Consider the following 26,313-nt stretch of genomic DNA (forward strand, 5'->3'; position numbering starts at 1 on the left):
TCCCTCGGTTCACGTTTGTCTCGGTCCACAAATACCGTGTTGGTGCTGCTGTTGCAAGATGGCGTGCAGAAGGCCAGACCCATCAGGAACCAGCTGTGCGTACCAGCGATTCGACTCCCGATCGCAGATGTGATAGTCGACTTTCACACGTTTGACTCCAGTGGAACTCACATGTTAACGGGGGTTTAAAGTCCAGTTTTGGGCAGACGAACACTGTAATTAAACTTTTTCTCAGACACTGGATGAACCGCTGACGCTGCACATGGCGGACGGCCCGGGGCGTCAAGGGTCAGGGCCGCACTCAGGGACCAACTTTATTTAAAACCTAAATAATTGATATATAAATGTCATCCCAATGGTTGTAAGTAAAGTGTGCAGTTGTGTAAAATCCATGATTGAAATATATGCAAGTGTGTGTGTGTGTGTGTGTGTGTGTGGGGGGGGGGTACTGCCACTCAGGAATGAAACCCCTCATCTGTCACTGATGAGGGAGAAGCCGTCTCGGGTCTGAGGCTGAACTCTGTCAGGCGGGAGTCGGCGCAGATGTTGTCCGCGTCCCCAGTCATCGACGGCGGCTTCGATCCTCCGCCAGGGAGCCACCGGCGGCTCGTCTTTTGTTATTTACTCTCTGCGCGCGTGCGTGCGAGCGCGCGCGCGTGTCTCCGCGACCACAAGCTGGAAATCCGTCCCTTGCCCTTTAAGTGGGAGGTGAGCGGCGGCGGGCTGCGGCCGCGGAGACCAGCCCGGCAGAGAGAGAGTCGCCGCCGGTGAACGAGAGGAGGACGTCCGCCTGTCCGCGCGCCGCCGCCCGTCATCTCACCCGCCACCGTCGCCCGTCTGAGCTCGCGGAGGACCGGAGCACGAGCCACAGCGAGCAGCCTCCGTCCCGGCAGCACCGAGCGGTTGGAGAAGACGAGGAGGAGGACGGAAGTTTGTGTTTGTCGGGGAGAGTTGAGCGCGCACCGGGACTGGTGAGTGGCAACAGGCTTCAGCTCGCCGCGCCGCCCGTCCGGACTTCAGAAGGTCCGAAACTTTCCTTCATCCTTCGGTTCCTTCAGCTGAGCCTGGGGGTGGGTGGGTGGCTGGGGATACTTTCTTTTTGAAATTATTCCTGGCAGATTGTGTAAAGTTCGGGAGTGACATGAGGGGCTCGTTCGTGTTCTGATCAGGAAATGGAAGTTGTGATGAGTCTGGTTCTGGTCGCTCGGGGGGCACCGGGGGTCCCGGGTGACGTGTGAGGGTCTGCGAGGTGCAGAAGGGTTGTGTAACACACAAGACAACAGATGAGGGAGCAGTTCCTCACCCAGCGGGTGAAGGTGTGTGTGTGTGTGTGTGTGTGTGTGTGTGTGTGTGTATGTGTGTGTCCGCGTGTGTGTGTGTCCGCGTGTGTGTGTGTCTTTTCAGTGGCTGGCTCCATACAAAGCTGTGTGTCAGTGGGGAGCCCCTGACCTTTCTCTCCGTCAATCTCCTTTCTCTCCTCGTTCTCTCCATCTCCTCACCCCTGCTTCTTCTTTCTTTTTGTCTTTCTTTCTCCAACTTAAACTCACTCTGATGTGAGAACAGTGCTGATGTAAAGCTCGTCTGTCATCGCTGCTGGAGGGTGTGTATACAATATAGGCTGCCTCTCATTCTCTCTCTCTCTCTCACACACACACTTAAACACACACACACACACACACACACACACACACACACTCAGGTGATACTCTAAGGAGTGGTTTAGGCATGTCACCCTTCACCTCTGCCCTCCTCCTCCTCGTCCCAGGTGAATGGGTTCATGGAGGCTGGCAGGTGACTCACATCATGGCGCCTCTGTCCCCCCTGACTCCCGTGGTTCTGTAGTTCAGGGAACTCCATGATGATCAGAGTCAGAAATGGCCACCAAAGTCTGTCAGAGCTGCGATTCATCCACTCCACAAGAGTTTCCACTGATGTCTGTTAAAATGAAGACACTCAGCTGGTGACCGGCCTCTTTCAACACATGCAGGTTTGGGCGGTAGGGGCTCTGGGGGGGCGCGGCCATCTGCCTCGCCCAGCGGGGTGAGGAGAGAGGGAGAGAGAGAGAGAGACACACACACACATGTTTGGGTTCATCCTTTTATTTGTGCATTTTCCAGAAAATCTGCAGAAATACCAAAATAAAAAATAGAACTCTCAGCTCAGTTTAGCGGAAACGTTTTCAGCTCATTTGAGTGTGTTGTCGAATCCCAGCGACGTAGCAAAGCATGAACTCCTGTGATAGAGCAGCTTCTCCCTCCACCACCAACAAATGTGAGCAGAGAGAGAGAGAAGAGATAGAGAGAGAGAGACCCATGCCATGACCATCTCCATAAGAGCAGCAGAGCAAACAATCTCTCCCCTGACCTGTCATATCCTCTGGACATTGTTTTCGGAGTCCTATTGAACCACGTGTCCTCAGAGAAACACCACAAAGTGTGTGTGTGTGTGTGTGTGTGTGTGTGTGTGTGTGTGTGTGTGTGTGTGTGTGTGCGCGCTCCTCAGCCTCTCCTTCAGCAGTCTCAGGCCAGTCACAGAACAATGCCAGGTTGGGGGAATGCCTTGTGATCTCCTGACATAAAACGCCGCAGGAATCCCAGAGACGAGAGCGTGAACGCTCACGCCGGCTGATTGGCGGTTGAAGGCTGTGGCGGGTTAATCCGCCAGCGTCTGCTCTTACTGATGGCTCTGACTGATGGCTCTCACTGCTGCGTCGCTGAGGCCTCCTCCATCTCCTACAGGCTGTCAGGGCGAAGCGGTTCACTGTCACTGAGCAGCAGTTGGATTAGTTTCCGAGCAGAAGTCCAGATGTGATCCAGATCCAATGAGTTGATGGGTTTTTTTAGTTTTTGTGAATTGAAAAAAGAGTAAAGTTCATGAAAACTGAGGAAGGAGGAAGTTGAGAATTAAGTAAAAATGCACAGTGGTCCTCACTGTGGCCCCCCAGCAAGAAGGTTGTGGGTGGAGCAGTGGTCCTCACTGTGGCCCCCAGCAAGAAGGTTGTGGGTGGAGCAGTGGTCCTCACTGTGGCCCCCAGCAAGAAGGTTGTGGGTGGAGCAGTGGTCCTCACTGTGGCCCCCCAGCAAGAAGGTTGTGGGTGGAGCCCCGGCTGCAGCACGGGGTCTTTCTGGGTGAGTCTCCATGTTCTCCCTGTTCCTGCTGGGTTCTCTCTGGTACTCCAGCTTCCTCCACAGTCCAAAGACATCAAGAGGGACCAGGTTAATCCAGACTCTAAATTGACCGTAGGCGTGGCTGGGAGAGCCAATGGTTGTTTGTCCCTGCCATGGACGGGTGACCCGTCCAGGGTGAACCCCGGCTCTCGCCCGTAGCCGCTGGGATAGGCTCCACCCCCGCGACCCTTAATAGGAACAAGCGGAAGGATGGATGTTTGTCTTTAAATTATTTTTTGGAATCATTGAAATTTGAGTTCCTGGTTGAGTTTATGAACAAAGATGTTTTCCCCTTCTAGAGCAGAAACGTGGCGTGTTAATGCATGTGGGCGAGTGAGGAAACGGGCGTATCTTCAGAGAAAGCACCACCGTGTCAGGAGGAGGAGCCACACAAACCTGGACGAGTCGGACGCCTTTATCCTCAGAATTGTATTTGGCCTTCGTTCCTTCAGTGGCGAGAGCGTCTGAGCCTGTCTGGGGTTGCTGTGCGTCCTCACTGCTCCCCCGTCGACGCTGGTGGGTTTCGGACTTTTTGTCGGCCAAAACATTTGAAGACGTTTGTTAAAGTCTCCAAGTTTCAGCCTTTAAGAGGTTGTTTGACTGTGATTTAGAGCATTTTAATAACAATGATAATAATAATAACAACGGTAAAATGAAGGTAATTCCACAGTCTCTCCTCGCCGCATTGATTAGATGAAGGTTATTGACCAGGTTTGTTGGTGAGGCTCAATCCAGGACCGTTGAGGAATCATCGGACCGACGCAGGAAGCGTCTCAACTCTGTTTTTCTTTACTTGAACTCACGTCTGTCCTCCAACCGGTCCATCCCCACTGATCCTGGATCTGCTCCACCTTCCTGCTGGTAAAGGAAGGTTCTGGTGGCTGCTGTTGCAGGATGTGCTTGCTGATGGAGAATTGTTGGGTGGAGGTTCATTGAAGGAGGGAGGTGCTGGACCTGCTCTACTTGGACAGAGTCAGGACAGAACTTTGGTTGGGATTTGGCGCCGTACTGCTGGTTGTCGTGGATGCTGCTCGTCGCCGGTGAACTGGTTTTGGTTTGTGACACAAAAGGTGAACCAGGAGAAAGTCTGACTGTGACCAGCAGGTGGGGGGCACAGCCCCGCCCACTGTTCTTCCTCTGTTCGTGTATCCTGGCGCAGCAGCAGAAGTTCAATCACGTGACCTGATGGCGCTCACGCAGCCGAGCAGGTCACTCGCTCTTTTGCTCTGAGGTTTCGTCTTTCGGGAGAATCCTCACGCAGCTTCAGGTCAAACCTCCACCTGACGCCGGCTTGTTCAGGTCACCTCCGTTCAACACTCGTGCGCAAACCTCGAGGATTTTCAGGTCCCAGCGCCTGGACTGTGAGCGCTTCTTGGTGTTACGTAAGAGTTTACTGGACTTCTGGTCCGGTGGAACGAACTCATCACCCTTGACTTCGCTGGTTTTCCACTGTTTTCTCCCCGTTGTCTGATAATTCTGTACAAAATGTGATTGGCGGCTTCTCCTTCCGTGAAGGTGATGACATCAGTTCAGAGCAACTTTTTGTGCCGTCGGATGAGAGCTCAAGCCTTTTCTATGTGTGCTTGTGTGCCTCACAATGTCCTGCACTGCATTATATAACCGCCTATTCTCCTCGTGTTCAGCCTGGCAGAATGTAGCCGACAACGACTCCGCGCATCACAAAGAGCCGGCGCAGCGGCCGAGGAGGCAGATTTTTATGAGATTGTAGTCAAAGTTCAACTGCCAAGAAGCACTTAAGTTTCATTTTTCTGTTTGAAATCTCTGAGGTAACAGGAGCCGCAGTCAAGAGCCGCTCCACGTGTGTGTCAGGTCAGAACAGGACGGAACCTTAGAACCTGGAGGTTCTCGTTCAGCGTTCTTCACCGGACCTCTCGCAGGTGGAGGAGGGGAAAAAAAAAAAAGGTGACTGTCGCAACTACATAGGGAAGACACACTCAGAAAAATGAGCATACACACTCACGTTGGGTGGGGGACAAGTCCTTACCTGGCAGCTTAACACACACCCACACACACACACACACACACACACACACACACACACACACACACACTTTTAGAGTAAGATTCCTGTTTTACTTCAGTGAATGCCAGCGGCTGGTGAGGTTAAATATCTCATTGCTTTTTTGTTTCTGAGTTGTTTAAATATCTCTTATGGTGTGTGTGTGTGTGTGTGTGTGTGTGTGTGTGTGTGTGTGTGTGTGTGTGTGTGTGTGTGTGTGTGTGTGTGTGTGTCACATTTCAGAAGCTCTTATTGGTCTCATTTGTAGCCAATGTGTCATTTATTATTTTTTTATGAGCACTTTCTTGCGCGTTTTAAAAAAGGAAATTAACTTTGTTCCGAGAAGCAGCAGCTTCGTCTTTACACTGCCAGAAATTCATGTCTTGCAAAATGTTGTAAAAAATCGTTCTCACCTACCAGTAAATTTGCCATTAACAGATTTTCTCCTTGTCAAAAGAAAAAAGTTTCTTGGAAAAAAATTCATGACCTTCTCTTTATTTTACATAATCTGTTAACTGTTGCATAACAAGTTCGTTCGATTCCTCTCGTTTCGTAACTCCTGAACAGGTGGAAACATTCAGAATTTCTAAGTTGTGTTGAAAACATTTTGAAAAGATGGAAGCGTGCATTCGCCGTCGTTTCCCCGTCATAAACTACCGATGATGGACAAAGGAGAGGAGACTCGGTTTGAGATTTGGTTGCGTGTTTTAAATTGATTGAAAGTGCTGCAGGGTTCTGAGGTGAGGCGTTTCTACCTCCTGGAAGAATGAGGGAGAGAACGCAGCGGTGCGGTCGGCTGAGGAGTGTGATGTCAGAGGAGACGCCGGTGCCGGAGGAGGGTGTTTCCAGATTTGGGTTTTTGCTCCGGACGTGAAGGTTCATCTGCTTACTCAGGAGTTCTGAGAGAGACGTGTCCATGTTCTTGCAGGGGTATGAGGAGCTTCAGTGAGAGGGAGGGCTGTCAGTCCCTGCTCCCAGAGTTCAGAGACTTCCTTTTGGCTCATCAATGAGAGCCGGTGCTTCAACAACCATTGAAACGTTCGCTGATGAACTGAGGTTACTTGTTGGAGCCTCCTGAAATGATTTGAGCTTTAAGTTTGCAAGTGTTTGTGATGCCGCGCGCACACACACACACACACACACACACACACACATACACACACACACACACACACACACACACACACACACACTCATGTATCACCTCCAAATAATTGGAATTTGGGTTCATTTAGATGGCTTCTCCTTAGCCTTGAGGTCTCACTCTATTCCCGTGTGTGTGTGTGTGTGTGTTTCCTGTTATTTGTAACACTGATGTCAGATCAGCACTTCCTTTATTCAGAAATAATCATTCTTCAGATCCGTCTCCCTCTCACCTCCACGTCCTGGGTAGGAGGACGTGTCTGCCTCAGGCAGCCTGATCCTGGATCAGTTTCCCACATGAGTCGCTTCCAGTGCAATTATCTCGCCTTCAAAATAAAAGTAGCAATACTTTATTGTTATTTTAGTTTTGTCAGATCTGCCTGGATCTTGTTGTGAAGTCATGTGACTGTGTTGCTGGCTTGTTGTTTGTAGCTAAGCTAACCCACTGCGCTGGTCTTCCCCTGCTAAGCTAGCCTGAGCGGTCGGTGTTTTACTGATTTAACATATTTTTGACTATTTTTAGACCGAATGTCTGTCGGTCAGGGAAGAGGTTGAACACATCGCATCACCTCACTAACCTGCCTTTGATTGGCGCATAATTGATATTGTGGTTATTTGATACCTTTGCGTTACGAAGTTTTGTTAGTTGTGAATGAATCATTTCTGTACATCGGCTGAATACTTTGCTGTTCCCTGCTGCCACGGTTCAGACCACCCTAACACTGCAGCCCCCCCCCCCCCCCCCCAGCTCAACACTGGTTCATGTGGAAAACTTCAATTTGTGGCATTAAACCACTTTTGCATCCTCATCCATCATCCAGCATGAAATTTAGAAGTTTGTTTGCCCATTTTCAAAATTAGGAGCTCCTCTGTTTTACATATTTCTCCCTCCAGCTGTTGCTGCTGTTGTTGTGAATGTTTGGTCCTCTAGTCAGGGACGGACGTGCATGGATACACGAGAGGCCTGGTTGCAATGTCTCTGAGTTCAGTGAAACTCTGATTCCTGCGAGCAGAACGTGTGACATCACGTATTTTGCGTGTGTATATGTGTGTGTTTGTGTGTGTGTGTGTGTGTGTGGGGATCTTTGTGTTCAAGTGTCTGTATGAAGTGTTTATCTATCTTTTGATAGAGGACAAACATAAAGCATGTCCAAAAGACAGGATCAGGGTATGTTCATGCGCGTTTGTGATTGTGGAGGGCGGCGGGTTGGAATATTCAAGGCTGTGACAGTCTGAGTTTCAGAACGCTGTCCTGCTGTGAAACGGAAGCTACATTATTTGTGATGCTCTTTGGAAGATCTAGAAAAGTCACGATCACAATTGGCTCCCGCCTGGTCCAACAAGGTTTGGGAAGCTATCCAGAAGTAGCGGTTCTGCTAGCGCCAGGCTCTGGTGTGAACACTCCAGCGTGCAGGGAGCGTCACGCCCGGAACGCTCAGCACTGCTCATCATCGTCTCTTCTGTCCATCCAAAGATTCATTTTGTTGCATTGAGAAGTGTCTCTGGTCCTGATCCAGACTCTGCAGAGATGTGAAATCTATAATCTATAAATCTATAATCTATAAATCTATAATCTATAAATCTATAAATCTATAATCAGTTCTGGTCCTCGTCTTGCTTCTCCAGCTTGTAGTTGATTTTGCTGTGAACGAGTGAACGATGGATGTTTTCTCCTGTTCCACCAGTGTTCCTGGACTGTTTGTCTCCAGATGTGTCTCGGCTATTGTCAGGTCTGATCGGTCAGGCTGTGTGTGTGTGTGTGTGTGTGTGTGTGTGTGTGTGTGTGTGTGTGTGTGTGTGTGTGTGTGTGTGATTAAGCTGGTCAGCCAGCAACTTCAGACATGATGTCTGGCTTATTGGAGCTGGTTAAGACCTATGCTTCGAAGTTATTTGTGGCATATGTAGCTACAGTTGTGGAACACACACACACACACACACACACACACACACACACACGTACAGACCTCCTGCAGTTTCTCAGTGCTGAGATGAACAGGCCCTCCGCAGAATCACCTGTTGTGCTTCTTACTGCTCAAAGGTGTTTCCATAGTAACACCTCAGAGCTCTGGCCCCTTGGTCTGTAAGACCTTCAGCAAACATAGACCCCCCCCCACACACACACACACACACACACACACACCACCACCACCACCACCACCACCACCCACACACCCACCATTTCAAACTCCATAAAACACACACATGCACTTTGCGCACACGTGGGTCCTCTCCAGAAGAGGCGGAGGATAAAAAGTGTGCCGGGCTAAAGGAGGCAGCACATTGTGAGAGTCAGGCCTCTTTTGTCTGCACTAGCCTGGAGGAGCAGAGGGTGAGAGGGTGGGGGGGCGAGGGGGCTTTGTGAAGGAAGAGGAGAAAAAAAGTGGCCTTCATACACATCCTTTCTTCTCTTGTTCTATCTCTTTATTGGGAGTGTGTTTTGTCTACCCCCCTTCCCCCTCCTCCTCTCTTATAAATGCCACTGTAGCCTTTCACTACCCATCACAATAGACGACCTGTTTCAGGGGAGGAGAGGGAGAGACAGGGAGGGAGGGATGGAGAGAGAGAGGAGAGAGGGAGGGAGAGAGAGAAGGGGAGGGAGAGGGATGAGAGAGAGGAAGGGAAGGAGGGAGGGAGGCATGAAAAGAAAAATGGCTGCTTTTTAACCTGTGCTTCGGAAAAAGAAATGAGGCGGCGGTGACTAAAGCCAAGACGTGTGTGTGTGTGTGTGTGTGTGTGTGTGTGTGTGTGTGTGAGAGAGAGAGAGAGACAGACAGACAGAGAGAGAGAGAGAAGGTCATGGTGTGAATCAGGGTTCTGACAGAGACGTAAAGTGTCATCATGGCTGCTTGGGATCGTTTCATCCCGACTGACGGTGACAGTCAATGATCAGAGGTGAATTTCTTCTCTTCATTTTGCAGACAAACAAGCAGGAGTTGCAGTAAAAAAAACTATCCAGAAAAACTACAATATTGTTCACATGAATGAGTAAAAATGTACAAAAAGTTAATAAAACTTTTAGATTCTCATGCACAACTTGAAGCAGTTTTTGATTTGCAATGATTTGTTTTTGATCATAGAAGATATTCCTTTTTAACAAACCCTCATAGACGTTCACACATCAACTCATCGGGCAAAAAGCCATAATTACAGATGGAGCGTCAGCCAGGTTTGATAAGAGCCTTTGTTGTTGTTGTTGTTGTTGTTGTTGTTGTTGTTGTTGTTGCTATCAGCAGCTTCTGATGGGGGTGTTGGTTCCTTCCGTGTGTGATCCATTCATGTGTGTGTGCATCAACCTTCCACAGCTCCAGAACAGCCGGTGCCTGTGTGTCACACACACCGTGGGTCACACGTATGTGTTGTGCACTGGTAAACCTGCGTGCGCACACACGTGTTCACGTTTGTCTGATACATGCGGGCGGATCCTGAGTCAGGTGACACCCGCCAAGGTCAAATATGTCGATGGGAGTTCTTTCAGACCGTCGCTGGACGTGCGGCTCTGCTGAAGCTGAGAAAGTTTGTTCTGTAATTGCTTTTTTAATGCCGTTATCTCACGATGATAAAGGGCTCGTTTATCTTGTTGTCTTGGCAAAACCAAACTATTGCCGTTTTTTTAATTATCTCGTTATTCAGGGAATGCGAGCTCACTCATCTCAAGATGATGATTTTTTTTTTTAAATCATAAGAGCAGCTCGTGTTCGACTCTCTGGTCCGTCCTCAGCTCGCCGCGCTGCTCGCTCGTCTGGAGGCGACGATCACGTCAGAGCAAGGCGTGTTTTTCCATATTTATTTTCCCAGGATGTTTTTGTGGAGGGCCAAGTTGTGAAGCTGCTTTGTGGTCGTTCTGGTTGCAGTTGTTATAATTATTGATGTGTATCTCCTTAAACTGCCCGGCAACATAACCAACAACATGATTCCAAGAACCAGAGCCCCCGTCAACACTCAGGATTCATCACTGGAACGTTCCGAGTCGTCTGCATCCTGGCTCGACTGGTCTTCCCTGTGTTGGCCCTGCCATGGACTGGTGACCTGTCCAGGGGGAAGGCTGCTGGGATACGCTCCACCCCCACCACCCTGAACAGGAGAAGAGGGAGAAGATGGAGGGAGGGATGGATGGATGGTTGGAGGGATGGATGGATGGTTGGAGGGATGGTTGGATGATGGAGGGATGGATGGATGGTTGGAGGGATGGATGGTTGGAGGGATGGATGGAGGGATGGATGGTTGGAGGGATGGTTGGATGGTTGGAGGGATGGATGGTTGGAGGGATGGATGGAGGGATGGTTGGAGGGATGAATGGATGGATGGATGGTTGGAGGGATGGATGGTTGGAGGGATGGATGGAGGGATGGATGGTTGGATGGATGGTTGGAGGGATGGATGGAGGGATGGATGGATGGATGGATGGATGGTTGGATGGATGGATGGAGGGATGGATGGTTGGATGGTTGGAGGGATGGATGGTTGGAGGGATGGATGGAGGGATGGTTGGAGGGATGAATGGAGGGATGGTTGGAGGGATGGATGGAGGGATGGTTGGAGGGATGAATGGATGGATGGTTGGAGGGACGGATGGATGATGGATGGATGGTTGGAGGGATGGTTGGATGGATGGATGGAGGGATGGATGGATGGATGGATGGATGGATGGTTGGAGGAATGGATGGTTGGAGGAATGGATGGTTGGAGGGATGGCTGGAGGGATGGATGGTTGGAGGGAGGGATGGATGGTTGGAGGGATGGTTGGATGGTTGGAGGGATGGATGGTTGGAGGGATGGTTGGAGGGATGGTTGGATAGATGGATGGATGGATGGTTGGATGGATGGTTGGAGGGATGGTTGGAGGGAGGGATGGATGGAGGGATGGATGGTTGGAGGGATGGTTGGATGGTTGGAGGGATGGATGGTTGGAGGGATGGATGGAGGGATGGTTGGATAGATGGAGGGATGGTTGGAGGGATGGTTGGATAGATGGAGGGATGGTTGGAGGGATGGATGGTTGGAGGGATGGATGGAGGGATGGTTGGAGGGATGGTTGGAGGGATGGTTGGAGGGATAGATGGATGGAGGGATGGATGGAGGGATGGTTGGAGGGATGGATGGTTGGAGGGATGGATGGAGGGATGGTTGGAGGGATGGATGGAGGGATGGATGGAGGGATGGTTGGAGGGATGGTTGGAGGGATGGTTGGAGGGATGGTTGGAGGGATAGATGGATGGATGGTTCACGTTTCAAAAACCACACTTCACCAAAGCCAATGAAAATGAAGCATCTTGTCAGAACATCCGGGCCTGAAAACAGGACTTTACCTTCATTTATTCAGATTCATGGATTTATGATCAGCAGTCTGAAAGGTGGCGCTACGGCAGAGTTGCATCCTCTCAGGAAAAGTGCCCCTGCTGTCATGGTAACTGATGACAAACATTTAGAATCAGATTTGTTGTTTTGTTGCGTCGTTAGAAAGTTGCCATCGAGCTTTAACTCCTCTGAAAGTGGTGATGATGTCATCTTTGCCCTCATGTTCATAGATTCTCACATGACTTTACATCTCAAACACTCAGTTTGGCATCAGTTTCCTCCAGACTCTGTGTGTGTGTGTGTGTGTGTGTGTGTGTGTGTGTTATAGCAGCAGGATGTTGTCATATGACCAGTGTTTGGCAGATTACTTCCAAAATGGGATATATTCAACATTACTAGTTAATTTAATGTAAAAGTAATAAGTTACTTCACAGTATGACTTTTGTTTAGAGTAATAAGTTACTTATTACACAACTTTTGTGTTACTTTCACCAAAATAACAGCAGGAGTGCACCTGGGCTTTTCATGACTCACCCCCAGCCTCATTTATGCTCATCTGGACTACAAATATGGAGGCGATGGGTGTTTCTTGACTGTTCAACTAGGAGGTATTTTCAGATTTAAGAAGTGATGAGGAGAAACAGGAAATCACCTCCAAAACGTCAACAGAATCCACAGGTTGAGAGCCAGACGCGTCTTACATGGACAGTGATGCGTTACTCCAGTTCTGGGTTTCTCCTGTACGTGTGTACTTTTATCTATGTTGGGTTTGGATGTGTGTATGTGTACATATACATGCTGGCAACATTTACGGGATAAAAAAATGTTTCTGCCTGTGAAAACTCACCAAGTAACTAAACTCCGTTCCCCAGGGCTCCTTCCAGCCAAGGCCGCTTCCTGTAACCGCTCTGATTGGTCGACGGTGTCACGTGATTGCTCAAAACTAACTGTTCAGCATCATCATGGATATTAAATCAGTGATTTGAAAACTAAAGTTGTCCCCAGGAACCAGAGGTCTGTTCACCCCCTTTCCACTGGAAACCCGTTACCATAACTGGAGTAGTTTTACTGGAATCGCCTCACGTTACTCTGCTATTTACAAGTAATGTATTACTTTACTGCATTACTTTTATTCCCCCCCGAACTGTTTGTGATCATTGCAGCATGTTAGCTCGCGGCTCATCTGACATGGTGCCTGCTGATCCGGCGGCGCTGGCTTTAACCCCTTCAGCTCCCCGCTCAAGTCTCCAACCTGGCGGGGGCGAGATTGTCCAAAGTAATCCCTCCCAGATCCTCCCTTATCTCCGAGAGCATATGAGGGGACAGGAGCAAAGCCTCAGACATGTGATCTGAAACAAAAATCCAAAATTATTAAGTAAGCGCCTTAAAATGAAATAGCCTGTCTACAATTGGTTGTGTCCTTTTCACATGCTGCTCGGCGAATCCTCCTTGAAAGATCTGGATCACATGCTGCCGTGTGGCCCGCAGTCACGCAGCTTCGTACGCTGCGGATGTGTAATCTGTGTCCTTCTGTCCCGCGTCTCCGCACCTTCAGTAAAACGAGGCTCAGTACTCGCGTGGGTTGAAGAGGCTCCCCTAAAAACTGCGGCGTTCCGCATTCTGCAGGGAGATGAATAAAACAGAGCAGACGCTGCTCACACGCCTCGCTCATGACCACCGCTCATTCTGTCTTGGAAAATTCAAACAGTTCTCCATTTTCCCGTATAAATCATGGCCATTGTGCTTTTTAACAAACATGTAAAAATTGAAAACAGAGTCTGAGTCATTGCTGCATGAATGGGAAGGCTGTCGCTTCCAAGCTGCTCTATCTAAAGGAAATGGGCGTCCCCAGTCTCCTGACAACAGACCGAAGTCTTATTTAAGGAAATAGGCATGGCCTGGTGGTCAGTCATATGTGCAGTCTGTTCATTGAAAGTTAAAACCTTCGGATCAGTTTAGCAATCCAGGAGACAGGGTTGGTGAGCAATGATCAGTCCCTCATCCAAACTGTGTGGATGCTAACTGGGACTCCGACCAACAGCTGCAGCTACAGGTTTGTCCCGGTCTTGTTGTGATGACTTGTCCCGATCATTGGGAGCGATGGGTGCTCTTGAGGTCAAACATCTCTGATTTATCTTTAGCATCTGTATTCTAGGTTGAATAATCTGCTGCCGGCTCACGCGTTCCCCCCAGCGGATTAGCGGCGCTAGCTTAGAGAGAAGGCATATAGCTCTTTCTGTACTGACAGAGCGGCGGGCAGCAGCTTGATCGCGTGTAAATCAAGTCTAGCAAATTCATTTGTCACTTTGAGACTCCAACATTTTTCGTGTCCTCTGGGTCTGACTGGCGTTCTCATTTTGGTTACTGTTTGGACAGGCCAGCATAACCATGGCACAAATAAAACCGTTCTATTAAACTCCCACCTCAGCCTAAAACTCACAGGAGACTTTCGACACGACTGGCATTTTTCATCTCCTTTAACTTTTTTAATCTGAGTAAACCCGTGTAGTCACTGACTCATGAAGGTACACTTGTTGAGCTGAGCCAGGAGGGAGGTCCTGGGTTTGAGCCTCAGCCTCTCGTTGCTACGTTGACTGTAATCTGGCTGCTAGCGTTAGCGTTAGCATTCAGGACTCTGGCTGATGATTTTGGAGCTCTGGGTGGATCTGAGTCAGTGTACAAATGAAGTCAAGCTCCACAGTCACGTCCCGCCTGGGCCCCGGTGTGAAACCCGGTTCGGATTCTCCTTAGAAGAGCTGATTATCAGCCAGGATGTCACAACCGTCTGAGGTCGACGCTCCGGCAGCGAGCGGGTGGTGAATGATGGTCCCTACCGCTGTGGAAGCCTCCAGTCGCTAAGTTGATTCATCCGCTTGTGGGCCGTTGGGGTCCTGGTGTGAAAGTCTGGATATGAAGACTTCACTAACTTGTCGGGGGAGGAAGTGGAAGGGGAATGCGCTGATGTGAAGGTGGGCGGTCCCTGCTGAGCTCTGCCAGTTTTGGGTCGATGGAACTCTTCGTGATGACGACTTCCTGTTTGAACCGATCTACACGACAATGGCGTCATTATTCTACGATGACTTTGTTCAGTCAACATTTGTTTAATAACAGTGAAAGCAGAAATTGAGCCGATTTCTATTGTGTGTGTGTGTGTGTGTGTGTGTGTGTGTGTGTGTGTGTGTGTGTGTGTGTGTGTGTGTGTGTGTGTGTGTGTGTGTGTGTGTGTGTGTCATTGATTCAGTCCACATGTCTGGTGAGAAATCACCCAAGGGCGTGTTGGTGAAAGTGGAAGTGTGTCGGAGTGAGTGTGGGTGGGCCTCTGTGGGGCAGCCCCTGAACTCGGAGAGGAAACTGGGAGTAAAATGTCGCCTTTGTGATGTGTCTATCGCTCGCCGGCGGCGCAGGAGTTCCCAACACTGGTGTCTGTGTGATGAACTGACCAGCGAGTGCGGAACAACAGAACCTTATCAGGCCCTGTTGTTGTGTGTTCTCCACTCAGTACACACTCAGGCAGGATTTAGAAAAGTAGGAATGTGAGTGTGTATTCTTGATGAGCTCATTGGTCGTTCCCGGCCCCGTAGTTCAGCGCCCTTGACATCAAAAGGCCAGAGAACAGAGGAGGAGAGGGGAAGGAAAGGAGAGGAGAGCTGGGCTTTTGTCTCCCCAGACCTAAGAGCTCATTCTCTAATGAGGCCCCGTCCACCGCGCAAGGACGCTTTGTTCCAAAGTCTTTGTGTGTGTGTGTGTGTGTGTGTGTGTGTGTGTGTGTGTGTGTGTGTGTGTGCGTGTGTGCGTGTGTGTGTGTGTGAACATCTTACCAGCCTCACAAACATGTAAACATAGAAAAAACATTGTGGACGTGGTTTGGGATGGAGGGTTTTCTGTTGGATGGCCTTGAAGTTTCACCGTAAATCTCTTTTTGAACTTTTCCTTCAATCGTGGGAAAACAGATCAATTTTTATTTCAGGCGAGGTTAACCGCCGGAACAGCAAACAAACGCGGGAGGAAAGTTTGTGTCAGGAGTTCAGATTGTGATTCCACTCATGAAGCGCTTGCACCAAATATAGTCTGTTTCATATTATTTGTCTTCAGAGGTGAAACGCTATGAAAGTCGTATCACGCCCGCGAACAGATGGACGGGAGTCGGTGATCACATGACCTCCTTGGTGGAGGTGACCAGGAGATTAGATCCAGAGTGAGACAAAATGGTCGCCACCGCATTTATCGAGATAAAAGATGATAATCAAGGATCAGCAGGTTGTTACTTTGCGCTTGTTCTCTCCCGGCCTCAGCTACGTTGGCAGGTACCGTTGGCCTCCTTCACCTCCTGCTTCTTCTTACTCCTTTTGACTCTTATTGACCAGCGATTCTACGCTTCTTCTCCATCTTGCATCACAAGTTTCCCATTGATTGATGCCCTCAGACGGAGTAGATTTGTATTTTACACTTCTGCACTCTTCAGTCCAACCAGCTCATTCTGGTAAATACACCAGGACAGCTACAGACCTGACCGTGAGGCTGGGATGTTGCATTTGCTGGTCCAGGGGGGCTGCTCTGAATGTAGCACACGCACACTAGCAACGCCATGGGTTCTGCCCACAAAAAAAAAACCCAAAAAAGAGTGGGATTGTTACATAGAATTTTGGATTATTGCAGAAATTAATCTCTGTAGTGAGCAAAACTTAACAAGACCTGCAGGTTTTGTTTTACTGGATCATCCTCTGGACGGAGCACTAATTTGATGATTTCTAAAGCTGAGGTGCTGCTGCTAGAAGTGCAAAGCTAACGTTGGCCTATGAGGAACCTGTGTCGTGGATTTGTGACTTCAACGTTAACCACAGCTGGCTTCACCTGGCGTCTGTTTTCACCTTGGTGACATCAGATGTATGATGTAAAGCTCTTGATTTAGCTACTTGTTAGCAACCATTTCAAGACACATTGAATGATTCAAAATTCACAAGTGCAGCTTGTACAGGCATATTTTATCAAGCGCTAGACCAAAATATTTAAATAGTTTGATCAAGTGTTCCTCTAAAAAATACCTTTGACTCTGAGAGGAGGAGAACTGGACGCTCGAGTGCAGCGTGGCTGAACTGAAGGCAGGCTAGCATCAGCGGCTAACTGCCATGGTAGTATTTTCCCACATCTGAATTGCTTGTTTTTATGAAAAGCTGTTAGCTCTCCAAGCTCCTGCTCAGATAACAGTGGACAAACATTTGAAACTCTCCTCGGCAGGGTTGGAGCCCTTGCCTGGGGCAGTTCTGCGGTGTCGCTGCAGCTCTTTAGGTGCAGGATGATGTCACAGAAAATATGCAAATTGACCACAGTGTCCTAGCTCCATGTTACACTGTGGTGACATACGTGTTAGAGTCACTACACGCCTGACAGGCTCCTCCCTGCTGAAGTAAAGACTGTGTCACGCTGTAGCTATGACATGTGGTTCTGGTCCAGGCGGAAGTCCTAACAGGCTGTAAAGCTAACTAGTCCAGGAGAGTCTGCCGTCATGGCTCCGCGCTCAGGTGGCGGGGTTCTTTCTGTTGCTCCTGGATCATGAGAGCTACCTGCAACAACATGCTAATTATGTAGATGAGGCCCTGGTACAGTGGGATCTGAAGAGGCTCTTTGTGCTTCCCCTCTTAAGAGGAGAGGTTGGGGTGGGCTGGGTCAGAGGTGGCACGCCGGTGGAGAAGACACTGGTGGCCAGCAGCTCTGACCCAGTCAGGGAGCGCTGCCGGACCTGACGTCCTGCACCAGGTGTGGACTGCAGGCTGGAGGGTTGAGCTCAGCGTGACTAGAAGCTCCCTCATGGCTTTGTTATTCAGGAAAACTGGTTTGTAGTCACTTTAGAATTCATTCTGACATATTGGCCCTTTAACCAGGCATGTTTCCTCTCTCCAAGACAGAAAAGAGATGTGTTCGAGCCAGAAAGTCTCAGGATTAAATTCATCAAATATCTCCATTCTGGAAAGAAATAAAAATAAAAGTCTCAGAAAACTGAAATGTTTACACAAATCAGATCCTGTAAAAAAAACAAACAAAAAATCTGCACGCCTGGGATGCTGTGGTGGCGTCAGCTGACATCAGCAGTCATGAGACAAAAAACTTCACCTGAACTGCACTAAATAGTTGGGATGTATTGAGGTCCTAAATGTGTCGATATTTGGGGTAAAAATGTGTTTTGCTGATTTCAAGATGATATAATATTAAAATACATTTCAGGGAACTTGGAAAAAAGCTCACGCAGGCGATGGTTCCGTGTTTTTGTCTGCAAGGATCGAAGCTGTTCCCGTGATTTATGGCTGTTTAACCGTTATTGATGCAGGTGGGGCTTCTCCCCCCCCTGCGGTCATGGCTGTGTTGTTTCCATGGAGGTGCACAACGTGAGCCTGAGGCGAAGCAGAGAGAAGCCACTCAGGGTTCGCAGGGTTAACTCTTGCTGTGGTGGCAGCAGGTCTGCTCTTTAAAATGGCCTCAGATTTTTCTAAAAACTAAAAAAAAAAAAAAGGTGCTGGTTGTGGTTCTCTGATGAGCTGAAAGCAAACGTCCCTCGCTGAGGAGATGCAGGAAGTCTGAAGGTCACGAGGGAATGCAGACGTTCGTTCCGAGATGAAGCGCAGTCGGATGCAGGGCTGGTGTTTCGGCGTGAGCCGGGTTCCTGTGGGCCCACGGGGAGCGAGGTTGTTTCCCCTTTGAATAAATGCAGTCAAACATGTTTGCACACAGGTTCATGCCGTCCGCGCGGCACGTTTGACACGTATCCTGGAGCTCTGCAACAGCTGGAAATCGAGAAAATGTCCTGTAAATGTGATGCTTTGCAAAAATGTGTGAGGTATTTAAAGTGTGTGTGTGCATGCGTGCGTGCGTGCTTCAGCTGGCTGGGTGTTGCGGTTCAGCTGTCAGTCTCAGAGCCATCAGTGAGCGTCTCTTTGTTTGTTGATCGCCCGGTGAGCGTCTTTAGATGTCTGACACTCTCAACTGTTGAGGCGGCTCCTGGCACCCTCTCCCTCTCCATTGTGTTCCCTGCTACTCCGCCTCAGGCGCGAGTTGGAACGAGACGAGGACAATATAAAAATCCAACAAGTTGCTCCTGTTAGGAGGGGGAAGAAAAGAAAGCAGTCAGAAAGAATAAGAAAGCAAAGAGAGAGGAGGACAACAGAGGGGATTTCATTGCCAGTTCCCCGAGCAGGAAATGCGGGGTTTTACATGTTGCAGCTTGTTGGGTAACTGAAGGTTTTCAATGAAGTGTTTCTGGTGGCGTGGGAAGAGTAGGGTTTCAGTGCTGTTGGCGCTCAGAGGAAAAGGGCTGATCTTTATCTCCGTCCATCCTTCATCGCCTCCTTCTCCGCTGCAAGAGGAGCGTTCAGCTCCCAGCGGGGGTCAGTCCCACCGAAGCCACACAGCGTTTGTTGGGTGTTTCTACGGAGATAAAGATGAGTGACGAATCACAGAAGGCCCGGCATCAGGTGTCGCCTTTTCAAGGCTGTTTTAATCCAGTTTAATCTGTGCTGTGTAATCTGAAGGTGCGCCTCTCGGACGGTTTGTTGGTGGTTTTAACTTCCTCTGATTAAATACCTGCATTTTTCGATGCAGTTCAGCATGCAAGCACAGTGCAGGAAACGATGTGAGCCTGTCACAGTGACTTTGACCTCTCTTTTTTGGGGTCATCCCAGTGGACATCTGTGGCAAAGGAGGAAAAACTTCCTCCAGGCCTTCCAGAGTTGGAAGAATGTGGCAGCCATCATGTGTGAGGGGGCGTTCTGCTCGTCGTCGCGTCCCAGTGGAGGTTGGAGTCAAATTTTGAGAAATTTCCCGTCATCCAGACCTTTGATCCCCAGAAATGTTTTCTGTTCCTCCTCTGGCAGTGGACGTTTTTGCAAAACGTAGTGAAATTCCATGAAGGGATCCAACAATATGACTGAAATGGAGGAGGGGGGACGGACAAACCCATCATCCTCCCGTCTACAGCTTTCACCAGTGCGGAGGCTTCAAAATTGGCAGATCTGGAAGTGAACGTGAAAATTCTCTCAACCAGATTCCAGAAATGTGTTTTACTGTTTTATTCAGCAGAAAGAGAGAATGTCATTGTTTCTGTATGGTTCAGTTGCTTTTGAGGAATCCCTGCCAGGTCGCACCCTTCAGATGAAACAAACAAATTGATTAGCATGGAAGCAAACCTGTCCGGGCTGTTTGTTCCCACTGAGCTCACCACTGCAGCTCCCGCTCTGCTCAGCTTCACATGCCTGGAATAGAAGTCAGCAAATGCGCGGCGAGGAGCCTCTCACGGGAGCGTTTTGGTCACTTTGTCCTACGTTGTGTGGTGCAACAGCTGCTGCTTTTATGATGATTTCTTAGCGGCATGTTTGGGGCTATAAAACTCTCCAACTCTGTTGGTGGTCAGAAAATAGGCCTCAATCAGATAACCTTGTAAGAGGGCAGTGCCATTCAAATAATGCAACACACACACACACACACACAATGCATGCATGCATACCTCCACAAGGTCAGGTTTCACGAGTGCCGCGTGTGTCGGGGCAGATGAGACTGATGCTGAGGGAAGCTTGAATTGTTGCTTGGATGCTAAAGGCATTGTTAAAAACACACACACACTCACACTCAGACACACACACTTACACACTCACACCTTGACGCATTCCTCGATGTCAACAGCTCCGTGGGTCTCTGAGATTCTCTGCATGCCTCTGCATTGGGTGACACACATGAACACGCTCACACACACGGGTGTGTGAAAGCCACCTGTGGCAGCTCTATAGTCCAGGAACGTGGAGGGGGGACCCAGGAATAACTTCCAGCGTGGGACAAAACGCAGTGTGTAGCCACTTCCAGCCTGAGCTGACTGGTCACACAATCAACCCCTCGCTGGAGCGCACAATAGCTGCTGCAGTGTTGGCTGAATAGTTTCCCACCTCTCCATCTTTGTCCTCATCACTTCCTAATGTTCCGAAATAACACACAAACACGCGCACGCGCGCATGCATGCAAACACACTGACAAAAAAGTGAGAGTGATATGTTCAGAGCCAACAGTTGTCAAGGCGGTGCGTTGGAGTGCTGTTGTTCCCATGCAGCTGTAGGGCTTTGGGGTTTGTGCCGTGTTGTTTTTAATGGTCCTCTTTGTGTGCTTGCACATCAGCACACGTTTAGAACTCTGCCAGACAGGTGGCTTTGTGTTGAAATGCACTCACAACGTTATTAAGATGACTACTGGCAGGTTTTTTTCCCTCCGTCTTCACATACCTGCCCACACGTGATCGGTTGTGTTTGTTTTTTTCTAAATCTTGAGAGTTTACTTGTCAATCTTAATCATGAGGAGAATTTTTACTGTAGAAGAACATGTGTTATTGTTTCTGCGTGAGCTGTAGCCCAGCCGGGTGTAGCGAGGTGAGGGAGTTCCTGTTGGGCAGGTGGGGCTTTGAAGGTTTTATTAAGCACGGTAGATGAGAAGATGTCAGCAGTTCAACCTCAGCCTGCTCTTCTGAGCGTGAAGACGAGCAGTCCCCTGATCCCACCTGATTCCCCTGATCCCACCTGATTTCCCCTGATCCCACCTGATTCCCCTGATCCCACCTGATTCCCCTGATCCCACCTGATTCCCCTGATCCCACCTGATTCCCCTGATTCCACCTGATTCCTCTGATCCCACCTGATTCCCCTGATCCCACCTGATTCCCCTGATCCCACCTGATTCCTCTGATCCCACCTGATTCCCCTGATCCCACCTGATTTTCCATGATCCCACACTGATTCCCCTGATCCCACTTGATTCCCCTGATTCCTCTGATCCCACCTGATTCCCCTGATCCCACCTGATTCCCCCAATCCCACCTGATTTGGCCATGTTGTGTTTCGGGCTTGATAGACTTCAGATGAGCGTCTACCTGCCGCACGTCTGGGGTTAAATCAGAGAGTCACATTATTCCATGTCAGTTGTGGGCACCGAAATCACACTTTTTGGGGGGGATGGGGTGGGGGAGAAAATATAAAAATAAAATTAAAAAAACTTGGATTTATTCCTCAAAGTAACATTTACGAAACTTTGCAGTTTCTGATTCACTCCTCCCTCGTCCGTGTTTGTTCCATACACAAGACGGCGGAGGTCTTCCAGCACAGTTCATTTATCAAACGGTGCTCCTTGGTGTTACTATTTGTGCCAAACTTTTCAAAAAAGGGTTAAAATGTCATTGCTGTCACATGTCAGATCATGATGCCGCGAGTCACAGCCACTACGTGAAGGTAGGACAAACTATTTGAGGAAATATTCAGCCCTCAACCCCTTCCTCTTCTTCCTCTCCTGGTCTGAACGTTACCTGTCACAAGTCTTCATCTCCAGCTGTGACGTGACTCTGTTAACAGATTGTCCCCACAACATGAGGAATACCTGGCACACACAGGCAGGCGTATCCATCGGGGTGGGCTGGAGCCGGGGACCCTGGCAGACAGGTGGCTTTGTTCAGACCCTGTGCAGGCTGGCTGAAGAGGAGGGGAGGGCTCTAATCAGTATTATGCTTTCCGCAGAACGGTAGCGCGCTGCTGTTTTTTCTCTCTCTTTTTTTGCCGTGTTCCCGAGTTGGTCGGCACATTCCGCTGGCATTGTTATCGGGCCTGTATCCTGCGGCCGGTGGCTTTTGTCAGTCTCTCCCCCATTGTCCCAGCTTCCTTTGTTCCCCAGCTCCAACAATGGCTTTTTTTCTGCCTCTTTATATATATGTGCACTTTTTTGCCCTTGTGTGTTCTGTTTGTTTTGTTCTGCTGTCTGCTGTGTTTTTCTTTCCTCTTGCTGCAGAGCAGGGATAACACACACACACACATACACACACACTCACATACACACACACTCACATACACACACACTCACATACACACACACTCACATACACAAAAGATCAAATCTTAATCTGCCCCCCGTCTCCCATACTGAGGTGTTGTCTGTTTCCCTTCACACACACACACACACACACACACACACACACACACACACACACACACACACACACACACACACACACAGACAATGAGCATGTTCATGTATTTAGATGTTGGTATGTAACCCTTGACCTTGACTTCATCAGTGACTCAAGCTGCGTCTCTCCATCCTTGTCTTGAAACCCACCCACGTTACCTGGGCCAGGATCACTATTGGTATTACTAGTAAAATAGAAGTAGTGTAAATACTAGTACTCTTCGGAGGCCGCTAACGTGAGCTAACTCAGTTGTTTCGTCAGCTGCACGTTGCTTCTCTATCAGAAGAAGTTTTCACTTCAGTCAAACTGCTCCTCCTTTGTCCTCTTCTTCTCCAGTCCAACTTGAAAGCACATCCTGGCAACAAAGGTAAATTTCCTGGCTGGAAGGTCAAACCTCAAGGTCATGTCTGCAAACTAAAACTAAAACTTTACTGAGCCTCGAGCAATGACGTATGGTAGAACCAGCAGGGCTCATTATTGCATGGAGCTCTTTGTTTGCTGGCTCCCACAGCGTGCAGGTACGGACAGATATGTAAGTGAGGTGAGTGGGAACCTCACCACGCCCCGCATGACGCCAACTTCTGTGTTTGTGTCTCTCAACAGAATGGTTGAGCCCAGCCCTGCAGCGCTGCGCCTCCTCTCCACCGGGGATGTCAGCATGGTTGGTGTTGGAGTCAAAGTAGAACTGGAGGAACCCACGAGAGGGAGCGGAGTCATCTCCAACACAGAACCTCCCAAGACGTCTCCCTCGCACGATTGGTCAGGGAACCAGCCGCTGGAGGCCCGCCAGCTGACCCCGCCACTCTCCTGCTCCCCCTTGGTGAGAGGACAGTGACTGTGTGGCTAACTGATGTGTCCAGAGAAAAGCCTTTCCTGATCCTGTCTGTGTCCTGATAGGAGGGGTCTCCAGGTAAGGAGCTGGCCCCCCGACAGAGCACGGTGCCACTGAAAGAGTCCAGGACCTATGATCAACCAGAGGGACAATCCAGCTTCAAGGAAGGTAGGTCCAGCCTCCAGGACCTCAGTGCTCTGATTTCAGGCATCCGTTAGCGAGCTAATTCAGATGCTAGTTAGCTTCTCCATGACTGAGTCACTACTACGGTACATGTTTGTTTAACCAAGAGATAATTGTGTTCTTGCATTTGGCACTGGCAGTGATGCGTCTCCATGAATGCCATTTGATTTGTCGTCTATCACATTGAGATACCTCAATGGCTGTTGATGGCCTGACCTTTGGGGGGGGTCTCAAGTCTTCGGGGAGCCTGATTGCTCTCAGGCCACTGTTACTGATGTCGGAACCTCAAAGTCTGAAATGAAACCGTCCCCCTGCAGGCTCATCAAACTCCCTGACTTATGAAATCGAACCTACAGCCTGGGTTAGCATGCCGATGTTAGCTTTTAGCTCACAGCCCTTAGCATGGCTACACTCTTGGTTTTGTGTATGACTATAACAAGGCTGGATAACACCAGTATAACAATAGGACGGACATTTTTAGTAGGAATTGTATTTTTTTTCACTGGGTTGTGCCTTGGGCTGGGTCTGGACCAGACAGCCCTCCCTTCCATCGGAGAACATGTCAGATCACGTGATCTTCATCAAAAAGTTGAAGCTGCTATAAGTCCACTGTACCGTGGAGGTCCCGCGCACACTTCATGTCTACATTGGCACAGACGGCAGGAGGCGTGAACGCAACCACGTGAAAACAATTAGGTGGTCAACAGCTGGTCTGTTTCTCAGCTTACAGAAGAGTACAAGTGGTGGTCAGCGAGTAGCGTCGCTAAGGCGTCCCTCACGGTCTCCTGCCTCCTCTGAGACCTTGGTATCCACGTGTAACAGGCCCAGTTCACCATCAGGAGATGGCGAAGCGACAAGGCACGTGAGCCGGTCTTTGGTGGCGTCTCCAAAACGATAAAAACATCCGTAACAAAATGGATGCCAAAGGCGGTCTTTTTCTTAAAGAGGATGTGCTGGAGCTTCTTCTATTTGTAGTTTGGTAGAATACAAACCAGCTTGGAGCATGCTGCCACCTGCTGTATCGGACTGTGTACATGCGTGCATTCATAAGTGGGCTATGACTACAGTAGCGGTCCAAGATGTCAGAATTTTTTTCTCCGATGATTCGAAGCAGTTGGACTCCCTCTGTCCATCGCTCAGCCGTCAGCTGCTCTGTGTTTGAACGGCCACTTCTGTCACCTCACCACTGGATTTGAAGCCTCTTAGTCACACATCCATCTGTGTAACTTTCGCAGCCACCGGGCTTCAACATTATCTTCTGTGTGTAAGTGCATCACGTTCTGCTGCTATTCAGCGTTAAACTGTCTCGCTGAGAATCGATGCTGAGAGGTGACAGCTTGTCTCGCAAAGTCAGGCTGCTGTTTTGGTTTCTGAATGAGTTCAGGGGGGTGGAGGTCTAATGTCCTTCAATCCCTGGCATGTGGCGCGAGGCTGGTCTCCGAGCCGATGCTGAGACGGCGGCTGCCCTCGGGTCTTTCACCAGCCTTCACTCCCCGCCTTAAATGTTTCTCAACTTCTCTTTGCTGGCTGACCTCGGATTGTTCCCGGTCCAAATATTGATCCTCTCAGACACTCCAAACTTTTCCAGACACACTAACAACCTGCCCTTCTGCACCTCAAATGTTTTCTTCAATTCTTCAATGCCATTAGGAAAGCAGAGAGGCTGAGAGAGTCGTTGGCTATCAGATAGTTTTTATTCGACGCAATACATTTTTCATCGCATCCAGTGCAGCCTAGTGCAGATCTGCTGAGTACCTGTTGTGTCCTGTTAACAGTAATGCCCACCATTGAGAAGCTGCTGAATGCTGGCTGGAAAGAGAAACTTCTGGATAAAAGCACAGTGGGGGCAGGACAGCTGAAAGGTCAGCTTTCAGACATGAGTATCAACACCTTTGCACCATCAATACCTCTCTCTCTCTCTCTCTCTCTCTCTCTCTCTCTCTCTCTCTCTCTCTCTCTCTCCCCAGCACATTACCCCAACATCATCATTTACTTTAGTTACTGAAAAGTTACCGCCTCTTGTTCACGCGGCTGCAAAGTTGGTCGTTTCTCTTCTCTCCACGTCCCAGGAAAGATCCAAGCAACAGACACGGCCACAGAGAAGTGACAGCCTCATCGCCGAGTGAGCAAATTAATGGAAGCTCAGGACGTCAATATCCCAACTGATTTCTGTCGCTCACAGGACTGATGGTCACAGATGAGAGTGCAGAGCCGTTCTTTGCCAGCAATTATAACCTCCCTAATGAAGACATATTTGCATAGATGGCTGATGCAGGAAGTCCGGAGAAAATTAACATTGCTGAATGTTGGTTCTTAAATCCCTGACTACCAACCTACGGCCTGCGGTCAACCCTAGCTTGAGATAATCAAACATTTTGTCCTGCAGTGTACATCAGTAAATACCACACCGCTGGATTTTGAAGTTTTTATGAGTCTTTGAAACATGGGTTGCTAACGAGTGCCTAAAGAGGTCGTGGAGGTCATTAAAGGCCAGTTTAGTTGTGGCGACGTTGGCGCCATGCGTCCGTGATGTAGCTCCTTCATGGGCTAATGATCAAGTCTTATTTTCAGCAATAAGAGAACTGCAATTTCAAACTCCTCCTGGCTTTAGGTCACAGCGATGCTGGGAACACCTCAACCCTGCAGCCCTCCGTGACAGCTGTGCTGCACGTCACCTCTCATTCGGCTCCAGCAT

At 49.2% G+C, this 26,313-nt stretch overlaps 1 protein-coding gene across 4 annotated transcripts in view; it reads left to right on the forward strand.

Annotated features, from left to right (window-relative positions):
- Positions 1 to 551: 551 nt before the first annotated feature.
- sox13 (SRY-box transcription factor 13) overlaps positions 552 to 26,313 on the forward strand; it is a 39,968-nt gene continuing 14,206 nt past the window's right edge. For 3 of the 4 annotated variants that reach the window (XR_015112237.1, XM_086200551.1, XM_086200552.1), the window contains exons 1-4: positions 552 to 971; positions 23,207 to 23,423; positions 23,501 to 23,603; positions 25,394 to 25,480. Coding sequence is in view for 3 of the 4 variants with exons in the window: in XM_086200551.1 (XP_086056677.1) it covers positions 23,208 to 23,423; positions 23,501 to 23,603; positions 25,394 to 25,480 (406 nt within the window). In the remaining variant the exon portion in view is untranslated. The remainder of the gene's footprint in view (positions 972 to 23,206; positions 23,424 to 23,500; positions 23,604 to 25,393; positions 25,481 to 26,313) is intronic. The other variant, XM_086200553.1, reaches the window with a different exon arrangement.

Source organism: Aulostomus chinensis, chromosome 3 (genome assembly GCF_037954235.1).
Source record: "Aulostomus chinensis isolate RoL2024-O1b breed Wild chromosome 3, RoL_Achi_v1.0, whole genome shotgun sequence".
Classification (NCBI taxonomy): domain Eukaryota; kingdom Metazoa; phylum Chordata; class Actinopteri; order Syngnathiformes; family Aulostomidae; genus Aulostomus; species Aulostomus chinensis.